This window comes from Corvus brachyrhynchos, unplaced genomic scaffold (genome assembly GCF_000691975.1).
Source record: "Corvus brachyrhynchos isolate BGI_N302 unplaced genomic scaffold, ASM69197v1 scaffold152, whole genome shotgun sequence".
In the NCBI taxonomy this organism is placed as follows: domain Eukaryota; kingdom Metazoa; phylum Chordata; class Aves; order Passeriformes; family Corvidae; genus Corvus; species Corvus brachyrhynchos.
This window is the reverse complement of record NW_008237447.1, coordinates 2,045,126-2,057,731: the sequence shown is the minus strand read 5'-3', so window position 1 is coordinate 2,057,731 and position 12,606 is coordinate 2,045,126. Positions and strand designations below refer to the sequence as shown.

Genomic DNA, 12,606 nt, shown 5'->3' with positions numbered 1-12,606 from the left:
GGAGACGCACACCCAGAGTTGGGGAGGGTTTTTGGGCGAGGGCGTGGTTGATATTTCATGGTTGAAGTAGCCGCGGGGTGGGAGCGCTGCCTGTGCGAGCACACGCTGTTGTAGGCTGCCCGAGGAGGAGGGGCAGGTGTCACAGCCATTGCCTGGCCCTGCCAAAGCTGAGCAGCTCAGCCAAACCTTACCCCATACCCCTTACTTCTGTACCTCTGAGGGTCAGCCTCGCCTTAGCCCAGGGTACAAAAGCCTCTGGGCGCTGATCTGAGCTTGTTCATGCACTCAGAAGGGTGGAGAACATGGCTGTGGTCACATACCCTGCACATGGTTCAGCCCTTGGGTTTTGGTCTTTGAACCGGGTACAGTATGCAGCGTTGTCCCGGGCTGCTGCCAGTGTCCCAGCAGGACATGTCCAGCTGCCCCTGGCCCGGGGCTGGGCTGCACGGGAGCTGCCACACACTTACTCATGGTAGGTGCACAGGGTCCATGCGCTATGAAGAAACACGTCGTCTGAGTGAGACTCGTGTGCCAGGCAGGGTGTCCAGCCTGCTGGAGCTTAGCAGTACAAGCCCATACTGGACTGGGAAAAATTTAATTTTTATTCTCCTTCTCTTTTTTTTTGTTTTTTGTTTTTTGTAGTGTCTTCTACATTGAAGTAGTCATGGGACAAAAAATATGTCCTAAGGAGATAGAAAACTATGTGGCATCCTTAGTGCTGAGTGCAGTTGGTGACACGCTGGGCTATTACAATGGGAGGTGGGAGTTCCAGAAGAGCGGCCCAGTCATCCACAAGGAGCTGGCAGAGATGGGGGGACTGGGCAACTTCAGCATCCAAGGCTGGAGAGTCAGCGATGATACCGTGATGCACTTGGCCACGGCAGAAGCCCTGGTAGCTGCCGGGAAAAACCCAAGCTTACCACATCTCTACACTCTGCTTGCAAAGAACTACAAGGAGTGCATGAATGACATGGAGGGCAGAGCTCCAGGTAACCCCTCCATCCATCGTACTGTTTGGGTAGAGCTGTGCTGGTGCTCGTGTCTCTCTTGCAGCTTGCAGCTGGGGTTGGCCCTGGCTCTGCTTTTGGCTGTTCAGAGTGTTAACTGTGTTTTATGTAAAAGCAAAACCACACTCAGTGCCTGTTTCAGGATGAGCTAAAGAGAACAGAAGGCGGCAAGGTGAAGTGGTTTGGGCTTCTCTGAACTAGATGAAAAAGATACTGTTTTGCCCACATTTAGAAAACATTCTTACAGGTGTTTTTGAGGCCTGGCCTTGAACTCGGGAAGGGTGATGGGTTTTGCACTTGGGATTCCTACATTCAGTGCATAAAAAATGCACATTCAATCAGTATAATGCACTGATTATAATGCACTGAGATGCTGTGTTAAAGCAACACATTTAAACAGAATTAATACAGAATTTCTCATCATAAATGCAACAAATTACATGTAAAATATATTTAAAGGCACAGAGATCCTTGCTTGGAATAATTACATATTAAATATTAAACCCAAAGTCTGCTTGTGGTTAGCTCTGCATGCCTGCTTTCTGCAACAGGACAGTCAGGCCACAATCTTCTATTCTGAACCCTGTACTTCCACCATCTCTCTTTGCTCTGCACAGACACAGTGGCGCTGAGTTTGTGTCACAGGCAGTGGGCCTGGCAGTATTCAGGAAGGGCACCTTGATGGCTACAGTAGCCAAGACATGTACAACATATCCCTTTGGCTCCTAGTTCACCCAGCCCTCCTCACCCAGCTCTTCCCCAAGGATTCCATCTGTCTCTGTGCTCGTGGCCCAGGCCATTCTGGATGCTTGGATTACATTTAAACTGGAGCTGCTTAGGCTGGGCCTCTAATTTGACCAGTGCAGGAAGTGTGAAGTATCCAGGAAACACTCAAATTCAGCAGTCTTGTGCAAAGTTTATACATTAAAATTGTATGTAGGCTTAGACATGCTTATTTGGAGTGGCCAGAGTATGTCAAGAGTGTTCTGTCTTGACATTAAACATGGGAAAGGCCAAGTCTTGCCACTGAGCATAGTGTATTAGAGCTGTGCATTTCCAAAACAAACCAGGTTGGAAACCTGAACAGGAATTTATTCTACATACCTTTCCATAGTGGTCTCTTATCCTTGTGTCAAGAACTAAATTACCAGTCTTCTTTAACACCCGTAAATCCCAGTTGTTGAAGTGGCCTAATCAATAAAATATTTAGGAAGGAGTAATGATACTTGTCAGGATAGCAAAAGCTGGCAGATCACACTTCCAAGAGATTCACTGCAGTTTTGGTGAAGCAGCATCGTTTAGTTCCCCCAGCTAAGGTGGACTAACCACAGCTGGCAGTAAGACAGTACCTGGAAGGTATTTTCACCCTCTAAGCTTGGTGATGAAAACCTAAGATGAAAAGGAGAAGAACCTAAATTTTAAATGTTAGTAAATTTAAATATTAGTGCTGCATTCCTTCTGTGACTGAGCTGTAATATGCCCACAAGAAGTTCCCATTTTGAAGTGAAGAATTTGAAAGCAAATTTGCTATGGATGCCAAGAGGAGTGACAAGGAAAGGTCAGATTGTCTAGGTAAAAAAAGAAACACCCATTGTTTAGAGGGTCCAAAAACAATTTAACGTCGTAAAATCTGAATTGCTCCTGCTGCAGCCACAGAAAAGGTATGCTAGCTCTGAGAGCTTAAATCCTGACCCTTAGAAGTTTAATTCCCACTGAAGGGAATACCTAATCCATACCCTGAAAAGCTGTCTGCTGTCTGGAGTCTCCATGCCATATTGGTAAGTCCTAATGATAAAAGCTGCATGCCACTAACTTCTTTTGGCAGTTCAGAATAAATGGATTTTAACTGAGAACGTAACCCAGGGTCGTGCTGTTCTGGCCTAAGTACTCACCAGGGAATTGCAGCCCTGAAGGCTGAGAATGGAAAGTTATTGTTGGAACTTTTCACTCAACACAGAAGAGATTTCCTTAGAACAGTGGGGGAAAGTCACATTGATGGCTCACATGAGGGAGTCCAGACCTGAAAGTGCAAAGGTGCGGTAACAAAGGGATTCCCACAACGTTCGGAGTCACAGGACAGCCGCAGCAGGGTCCCTCAGGGACGCAGCCCCAGGAGAGAACTCACCGCGGTAATTCAGTGACAAGGTAACCCCTACATCTATTATTGCTATTCGTGATGTGCCACAGCCCCAAATTCATTGTTCTTTGCAGACTACAAAGCCACTGAATTAAGCTACTCAAGCTTAGACACGCGTCTTTTTTCACAGTATAACTACAGTGCCTCTCCAGGAAATCTGTTTCAAAACTCTTTTGGTCCAAGTTCTCTCCCTTTGGAATTATTTACCACTATGTAGTTTTTTTATCTCACCTTTATCTCATCCCAAGCAACTGTTACTGTCTGTGCTCATGAAGAGTCTAGAGAAGTGGAATATTCCAAAAATAGGGTCCAGCTGTTCTTGAAACTTTTTCAGGTTGCCTGAATTCACACACGACTTTTTCCTTGTATTTGTTTTTCCCTTAGACTGTCGGACTCTCGTCCCCCCCGCCATGCCGCAGCCCCGGGCGAGGGGCCGTGAGGGCGGCACGGGGTTTCCCCAGCCCCTGCTCAGCCTCGCTCCCATTGGCTGCTCTGTGCTCCCTGCGCGGGAAGGACCCTCGGGCCGGGACTGGGAGAGTTCCTGGGCAGAGCCCCGGCCGCGGCTGGGGAAATGAGCAGCTCTCCAACACCTACCAACAGTCCCTCCCTAGAGATTGCCTTCCCACCGGACTCCTGGTTTGGTATAGGCGTGTTACAGTATCCCTGCTGTAACACTAGACCAGTACCATGGTTAGGTGACTTCTAGTTTCCTGTTGTTAGTACAAAGGATTCCTAACCAGGTTGTGAAGGATTTCCAAAACAATTTCCTAATTCAAAAACTCCCTACAGCAGTTTTTAAAAAAAAAGACCTGGTGTGATTCCAGCTTTGTCTTCCTAAATTGGCTTTCCAATGTTTTAATATTTTAACTGTTTCAAAGCCTGAGGATAATACTTACAATACTTCATAAATGCTAGGAGTCTTAGCTGTTATACACTGGTTTGTTTTACACAATTTTTTCCACTTCCAAGTTATCAGTAGTCATCTCCTAAAATAATATGCACAGGCGTAAAGCTGCAAGCAAATTGTATTGCAAAATAACCAGTCTTTCTTTCCATTTAAAGCCTTGTCATCTTCCTTTTTCTTTTAACTACAATTAGTGCAAGAACAACCTCACTTTTTAATGAAGAACTGAGGTGTGTGGTCTTATCCTGCCCATACATGTCCTGAAGAAATGTTTTTCTCGAAGTTTCAGCAAGAGTAATCTTTGGTTTTGTTATGCAGATTTTGATTTTAAGCTACCTTAGTCCCTGTGCTCTCTCCCCTCCTCCCTGTCTTCCTGGAAGTTCTCTTTTACCAGAATATACAAATAGAGTAGTTAGCACATCTTTTTAAGAATGTGGCTTTGTTTGACAGGTTCATTTTAATGTCCTGTTACAGGTCATTAAGTACAATGCTTGGTAAGGTGAGATTTTTAGAAAATTGCCTCAATTTTCTTTTAGTCATCATGAAGCTGGAAATGATACTGATATCCCTCTTAACAATTTTGATACGCAGCAGCCAGCGCTGAATTAGTAAACTACACAAAAAGCAGATTTAGAAGCCTGAACATGTTCCCACGTTGAGACATCCTAAAAGCAAACTCACAGGCACTTCAGTCAGAGACTGGTCCCAGTAGAGCTAAAGACACTTGGCCCAGCACGTGACATTATTCCTGACAGAGGCCAGCTGCTAGTTATTTTCAGTGTATGTCCAGAAGCCAGTCTTAAAGCTGTGCATGGATCTGGAGATATTTCACTTACAAGGGTGCTGTACATGCAGGTAAAACAGGCTGCCATAAACCAAACCCTACTGCCAAACATGTACACGAAAGTGCAGAAGCCAAGAGCTCTGCAGGGGACTTAGTGCAGTGCCTTGCTGTGATTAGCAAGGTCACGGATCATGGTGACTGAGTTGCACCAAAGTGAGGTGAAGTTGCTTGACCAGGCTTCCTCCTTGCTACTCTGTTCTATTTAGTTTGACTTCCCAAGTAACAGAGCACCTGCAAGTTCATCAGCTACCTGTGCCAGTGAGGGAACAAAGTGTAGGAGCAACAGTCTAGTTTTGGGGGTGTGGTAACAGCCAGCTGCTGGTTGACCCTGTGTGTCTGAGAGAGGACTGAGCACACTGGGGTTTGTGGAGTCCACCTTTGCCGTTGTCCAACACGTCAAAACTTTAATGAAGCTGCTTGAAACCTGCCTTGATTTACCCTCCTGTTGGAAAAGAAGTATTTCAGATTGGGCCAGAAGGGAAGACTAGGAAAAAAAGGCAAGGTAGAAGAGAATCAAAGGTAATTTAATGTTCCAAATCTGTTTCTTCTTCACACACGAGAATTTGGGCGTAACTCTCAAAACATTCCACTGTCTTGGCTGGGCTCTGAAATTTGGGTGTGTTTTTTTGTCCTATGAATGTGTTGGACAAGTGTTAGTCTGAAGCAGCAGCACTGGAAGAAGCAGAGTAATTTCTTCAAAAAGTAAATAGCAGAAATATGAAAGAGATGGAGGTGGGCTTGCCTCATTTTGTATAGTCTTTCTGTAGTTACCCTTTAGTGGCAGTGTTTGGAGATGAACTAATGGGCTGGACAAACCTTTGGTGTCACCTAGTACGCTTGTTCTTCAGCTTATGAAAGAGGAGTACAGTAAAGCCAGTTATGCAGACCATGTTGAGGTGAAGGAGGTGCTACACTCGAGGCTTTCTGACAAACGTAAACTGCAGCAAGGGAGAGCTGGAAAACATTTTCTGTCAGTACATTTTCTATTAGTGAGGCAATAGAAAGATTCCTGAGGAGTTTGTGGGGTCTCTGCCTTTAAAAGTCCTGTAAAAAAGGCTAAACTGAAAAAGCAGTTACCTAGACTTGCCTTTTGTCAGAGATCCTACAAACCTTTCTGTTTACAGGGAGATATCTATGTGTATATATCTATTAGTATATATGTTTTATGGATAACATGAAATGTAAATATAAATAATGTCAGTAGCTCAGCAGCGAAGTGTTTCCTACCCCCTAGACCTTTTAATTATTTTCACAAACAAAAATTATCAGGTCTGCTGGGGAGGATGCAGGATGCTCCAGCAGTTTCAGGCAGGATATGTATGTGAGCAGACAACTTATGCTTTTAAAGGGAAGCTCCAATGCAGAGCAGTGCTTTCTTCCCCACTGCCCTGCCTGTCTTCCCCTGTTCCCGAGCTGTCTCCTGCTGATGTTTCTGTTTCTTCTTTCTCTTGGGCTTTGTGGCTGCTGTCTCCAGGCGCCATGTCTCTGGAAAGCACCATGAAGCTGGACCCGGGGCGGCCGGATGGCTGGAGGATCCCGTTCAGCCCCCGGGCGGGAGGCTGCGGGGGTGCCATGCGCGCCATGTGCATCGGGCTGCGTTTCTACGACCCCGCTCAGCTGGAAACCCTTGTGAAAGTCAGCATCGAGAGCGGCCGCATGACCCACCACCACCCCACCGGCTACCTGGGGGCCCTGGCCTCAGCCCTCTTCACGGCTTATGCAGTGAACAGCGTGCCCCCCCCGGCCTGGGGGAAGGGGCTGATGGACGTTCTGCCCCAGGCAAAAGCCTACGTGCAGGACTCCGGCTTCTTCGTGAAGGAGAACATGGAGCACTGGTGAGCTGCACTCCCTGCACTGCCATTTCTTAAAGCCGTCGTACGACAGGGCGAGCTCTGCTCATACTAAAGTTTCAGTAATCACATTATGGTAAACTCCTAGGGCAGCACTCGCCTGCCATAGGATTAAATCAATTCAGAATACCTTAGCTTGGGTGAAAAAAAAAGGCAAGTTGTGTTTGGGTCTTGTAGTTGTGACCGTTTTTTGGATCCACTATGAAGTGGGTGGACTGGTCATCTCACACAACTTTGATCTTATGAAAGATGGGAAGCAGGGCTGGGGAACAGTACTAGGCTTAGGGCTGAGCTCAGTTTGAAAGTTATAACCAAATGTGACTGCATATTCACTGCAGCTCTGTGTGCAGGGGCACACACAGAGAGGTAGAACTGCTCTGAATTTGGGAGGATGACTCAGTTCTCACTCTGAGCCTTTGAATCCTGCAGGTGTTGGGCTGCCTTCTCCCATGTGGCTGGAGGGAGGGGAAATCTAACTCACTGAAACATGTCCTTGTGCCTCTTACTGTAAATCATGTCCCTTTTGACAAATGGGGGCCGCCTGCCGTTTTGCTGAGCCCTCGCTTCGGGCTCTTGATGTGGCGCGTTTTCCGCTGGTGCCTGCGTGGTGCTTGGGTGTGTGCTGCTGCCCTGGGACAACTTAGAGCTGCTCCATCCCATCCCCTGTTTGGCAGGTATTACTTCGAAGAGCAGTGGAGAAAATACCTGGAGGAGAGAGGCATCGCGGACGGGGTCTCGCCGCCCACGTTCCCGCCCAAGTACGGCGTGGAAGAGAGAGACTCGTTCTACACCTCGCTCAGCTACAGCGGCGGGGGGGGCAGCAGCGGGCACGACGCGCCCATGATCGCCTACGACGCCCTGCTGGGTGCGGGGGACTCCTGGACGGAGCTGGCCCACCGCGCCTTCTTCCACGGGGGCGACAGCGACTCCACTGCTGCCATCGCCGCCAGCTGGTGGGGCGTCATTCACGGCTTCCAGGGCGTTCCCCCCTCCCTCTACGCCCACCTGGAGTACAAGGACCGCCTGGAGAAGGTAGCCAAGGGCTTGTACAGCATCATCTAGGCAGGAGATGGCAGGGCAGCCCACGGGCACACTTACCACCGGCTGTGCCATGCTCTCTCGCTTGGATTGCAAACCCACTGGATTAAATCTCATGAGTGTGAGCCAGGACGTTTTCTCTGTGTGTTGGCTTCAGGGGAAGCCACATTGGCGTTAGTTAGGGGCTGGTGGTTTGATGGGAGCACACAATGGTCCCCTGAGGCATCCCTCCTGTGCTGCAGGGTGGCTGCACATTGTCTGGTCCTCAAGTGGAGCAGGAGCACACCCACTGCAGCCCTGCTAGTCAGGCAGCAAACCCCACTCAGGCTGCCCCAAACTAGCATCCTGCCCCTGCAAGGGGATCAGGGGGCACAAGCAGCCCGTTGTGTTTGGGGACAACAAACCTTTCTTACAAAATTATTTTAGCAGAGGATATTTTTTGTTTTAAATCAATGTGGAAAAAAACCCCAAATCCAGCCTCAAAGGTGTGTAAGCAGCACATTTCGCCCAGTTCCACACCACTTCTGCGATACAGGTAGGAATGCAGCATGCTACTTCCCTATTCCAGGGAATGTGGGAATTCTAGACTCCTGATCAAATCCTTACTTAAGGCAAAAGTGGGTAATGAGAATTAACAGGTTGCATTTTACATCAGCTTCAGTAGTGAATTATATTCTGCTTTCATCAAGGTTACTAAAGGTAATTTGCTTAACATTTGCTATGCATAATTCTATTAAAATAAGGGTTTTCTTCAAATCCAGACGATGACACAGTAAAGTACTTACTGCTTGCAGAACAATTTCAAAAACAGTGTTTCCCATTCAATAAAAAGACCTGACAGGCCTCTGTTAAATGTGATATTCTATTATGGCATGGGTTAAGGGATGGAAGGGCTATGAAATCAGAGGGTGCCAGGTGTCTACAAGCTCCAGCTGCAAGAAAGAGGAGATGTGCTGCAGGAGAGGCTTCCCAAGAAGAGGGCCTCAGCACACCCTTATGCAGGGAGTGCAGATAAAGGCAAAATAAAAGCCCAAATCTGACAAAAACCAGCAGCAATAGGATTCACAATTTCAACACAGTTTACTACAGCTCTTGGGTGTGTTGTATAAAACATGTTTTAGTGCAACATAGTACAAAGTTTTTGTTGGTTTTTTTTTCTTTTTTCTTTTTTTAAAAATCCCAAACATTATTTCCACATCATGCATGGACAGGGTCTCTCTCTTTCTTCTTGGATTCATTACAGAAAGTTACCGCAGAGAGAGTGGTTTGAAAAGCTTTGTGTTAAAACTCGTTACAGGAAGAGTCTGCCTTATAAAAACGGAGAGAAGTTTGAGACTGGGCAACACACTGCCAGAGCAATGGAGAAATGTCACCAGCAAAGTACATTCAGGGACCACCACGGGAGCCACTTCCCAGGAAAGCCTGGGCTCTGTGCAGGAACCGCAGGGCTGGGAAGGGACCCCATCCACCCAGAGGGACAGGGCCATGGGGCAGGCCTCCAGGAGAGCCCTGCTCTGAGGCAGACAGGGTGGTGAGGAGGAGCGTGGCTCAGGTGCAGAGCAGAGCTCTCCCAGGAAAGAACAGCTCCCCGCTGACTTCATTTTCTCTTCTTCCTTAAAGCTGAAGTGAGTCGTGGTTCCTGCCCGGGAGCAGTACATACAGGAGATAGCACAGTCAGGAAACAATACCCACTGGCTGCAGCTGCAGCTGTTTGCACCTCGATTCTTCATTTCCATTCACTCGTCATCCCACTCCTCTCTTTGCAGACGTCTTAGCCAGAAAGGGAAGACAAGTGTGCGGGTGTGCGATACATACAGATATAGGAGTGTGGTTTTATGCATATGCTGGGGCCAGTAAGCAGTTATGTCTTGAGGAGGCAGACTTCACAGAGGGACAAGTGAAACTGGGGCTTCCCAGCAGAAGAAGAAACCAGTGCTGTTCTGGTGGAGGTGCAGAGGTGGCCAACTTCAAATGCCTTAGCACGAGACTATCTGCAGCCATGTGGGTCCTCTCCCAGACAGGAGCAAGGCTTCATGGTGCAGATCTCCTACCTGAAGCTTCACCACCTCTGAAACATCAAGGCATCAGGGTCTAACTGACTGAGTGCTACAGAGCATCTGCTGAGGTCCCCTCTGCTCCCAAAGAGCAGTCTGACCCTCCGGAGAGGACAACGGCTGTGGGTATGGCACCTCTCACACGTGAGGCAGGGGGGTCTTGCGGCTGTGCCCATCTGCCCCTGGCTGGCTTCAGCCACGCTGCAAAAAAAGAAATGGCCGGATTTGCCAGGAAGACATCAAGGAAGACAACAAAAGGCCATTTTTGGCAAACATTTTCTTCCGCCAGACATAACACTTGTGGGGGAGGAGGCGGTTTCCTCCACAGGACAGGGCAGGGGTTCTTGGCATTAGGGGGTGCAGGAGGTCAGGTGCCCCACGTGGCAAGAGCCCTGGTTTGGTTCACGAGAGCCATATCTTTCACAGAAAGAACAGCATTTCCTGCCACAGCGACTCTTACAAGAGCAGGTGACTTTGCCAGGAGTGGGAGCTTCTGGAGAAATGGATTCTCTTCCTCAAGTCTCAGAAACAAAAGGCAGATGCACATACACACACGCAGGGGGAAGATTTCTCCTGGCCAAGGGGACAGGAAGTCCCCAGGGTGCTGATGTGCAGCAGGTTCCTTGCTTTGTCCAGGCTCACACTGGGAAGTAGTGCAGCCACAGGAAAACTCGTGACACGTGGTGGTTATAACTGCACATTCCCCCTATGTGGCATGTTTGCTACTGGGCTCTGTGGCTGAACCATCCAGGGACTGTGAACCCGACCCGTGGAGCTTATCCTTTCCTCCTTCTTAGAGTCATTACTTTGGTCATGTTGAAGCCTTCAGAGACTGGATCAAGCCTCCCATTCCCAAATGACTGGGGCACAGAGGAGATCCGCCTTGTCAGAGGTGGCAGCATGGACACCAGGGAGGAGCATGACTCTGGTGAGACCACACAAGGACCCTCTTTGCTACAACATAGTCAGGGCTTTCAGGTGTCCTCCTTCCTTTCCCCCCTTCAGTTCCTTGAGACAAACTAAACTGCTTTTGTCCTGACCACAAACATGCTCAATATTCAGTCTCTCCAAGACCTGGGAACACTCCCAAAAGGTGAATTGCTCCCTCCTGAGAAAACAAGATGGAGGCAAGAAGATGCTGAGGCTACAGCCAGTCTTTGAAATGGACCTCCTGAGAGACAGCCCAGTTAACCCCTCTGGGGACAGACCTGGCTTTGCCTGGTTTGGAAGAGGAAGGAGCTAGCTCAGTGCACCTTAGGAAAAGACCTTCTTCACTCTGGCACTGAGTCCAAGAAGGAAAACCAGTTTGTTCTGGAAAACATATACATTTACTTCCAAAGAGATCATCCCAGGACCAGCTACCCCCTGGGAACTCCACACTGTGTGGAGGGCAGGGGAAGTCTACAGTTCTTGGAGTGACCAAAAAAGAAACAATAAAAAAGTAACAGCCCAAAAGACAGGAACTGATGTGAGTCAAATTAGTCCAAGAGGAACATCCGCTATGTACAGCAAGTGCCTCTGTCCATGGGGGGTGAGGGGGAACGTTCCCACAGGTGCTGGAAGAAGCCTTGAACCTTCCTGCTCCCGCTGGCTGGGCAGAGCTCAGCCACTGTGTCAAAGCACAGAACACTGAAACAAAAGAAACAAGAACAACAAACCCCACTGTGTTCCTCAGGGTTCCCGGTGTATCTGCTTCTCTCCCTCTGTGCGTCCCTACAGGTGTCTCTGCCTCTTTAGTCTATGGTTCCTGGGTGGATGCTGAGGACTGGTGGCTCTAGGCAAGTGGGAGAGTAGTTGAGGTGAGGCTCTTTGATCCACAGCAAGGGGACCCCGTTCTTGCCCTCCGAGTTCTTGCTGGAGTTTCGGCTCTTGAACCGCACCAGGAGGATGGTGATGATCAAGATGCCAAAGATGGGGAAGGGGTAGAAGAACACAAAGTAGAAGAGGGCATCATTGGAGCAGATGACAGACTGCAGGGTGGAGCCTGGAAAGAGACACAGGGTGGTCACATTTCATGGCTTCTCTGTAATCAGGGCATGCAAACTCCGTCAGAAACATAAAAAACCTCAGATGCTCATTATTCTGTGTCAGTGCAGGAGGTGGAGCTCTGGGAAAAATGTACCAGTGTTAGAACAGAAGAAAGTTGTAACAGGGCACATTTCAGCTTTATCCCCCCAAGAGTTTCATGAGTGATAAGAGTCCTCCCTGGTGGAGATTTTATAGTATCTTATAAAGCAGGGAGACTTGCAAAGCCTGCATTCTCTCAGTGGTGCTACACAAAGGCAGCAGCACCCCAGAATCTCCATCTCCCTTAGATCTCATGATCTCAGTTACCTTCGGGGCCTCTAAACCATCCAACAGCTTCAAGAGTTGTGAGGAGACCTGCCTGCCACAGCCTGCACCCTTGTGCAGAGCTAATCCAACTTACTCCCAAATGGGAGGGTTAAATCCCAGTGGGTGGCAAGGTCTGTCCTCACTGACTTGAGACACACCAGCTGGTAAATGCTGTGGGTGAGCAGCCCCAGCACAGAGCTGAGTGCAGTGTAGATACTCCAGCAAAGCAAGAGCTGGCAAGAGCCATCGAGCTGACTGGAAAAGTACCAGCACCACAGACTCGCCCCAGTGCCATTCACTCCTTGGTTAAACCAAAGACACAGGGAATGCCAGGCCATGGCCCCAGACAGTCGTCACCTCTCCTCACCTGCATCCTGCACGTGCACAGCGACCACCCCCGACTCCTCCTCGGCCAGCCGGTACCACAGGCCGCTCGGA

At 48.7% G+C, this 12,606-nt stretch overlaps 2 protein-coding genes across 2 annotated transcripts in view; one reads left to right on the top strand and one right to left on the bottom strand.

Moving 5' to 3' along the window:
- Positions 1–604: 604 nt before the first annotated feature.
- ADPRH (ADP-ribosylarginine hydrolase) lies at positions 605–8,633 on the top strand (the record flags this gene model as incomplete). Its single annotated transcript, XM_017731423.1, has 3 exons — positions 605–989; positions 6,367–6,727; positions 7,417–8,633. Coding segments are annotated over 3 exons (1,134 nt in total), but the record flags the coding sequence as incomplete, so codon positions are not given.
- Positions 8,634–8,836: 203 nt separating this feature from the next.
- Positions 8,837–12,606, bottom strand: part of IGSF3 (immunoglobulin superfamily member 3) — a 69,653-nt gene continuing 65,883 nt past the window's right edge. The window contains exons 11-12 of the mRNA XM_017731422.1: positions 12,536–12,600; positions 8,837–11,818 (exon numbers count right to left, since the gene is read on the bottom strand). Of these exons, the coding sequence (XP_017586911.1) occupies positions 11,568–11,818; positions 12,536–12,600 (316 nt within the window). The 3' untranslated portion in view covers positions 8,837–11,567. The remainder of the gene's footprint in view (positions 11,819–12,535; positions 12,601–12,606) is intronic.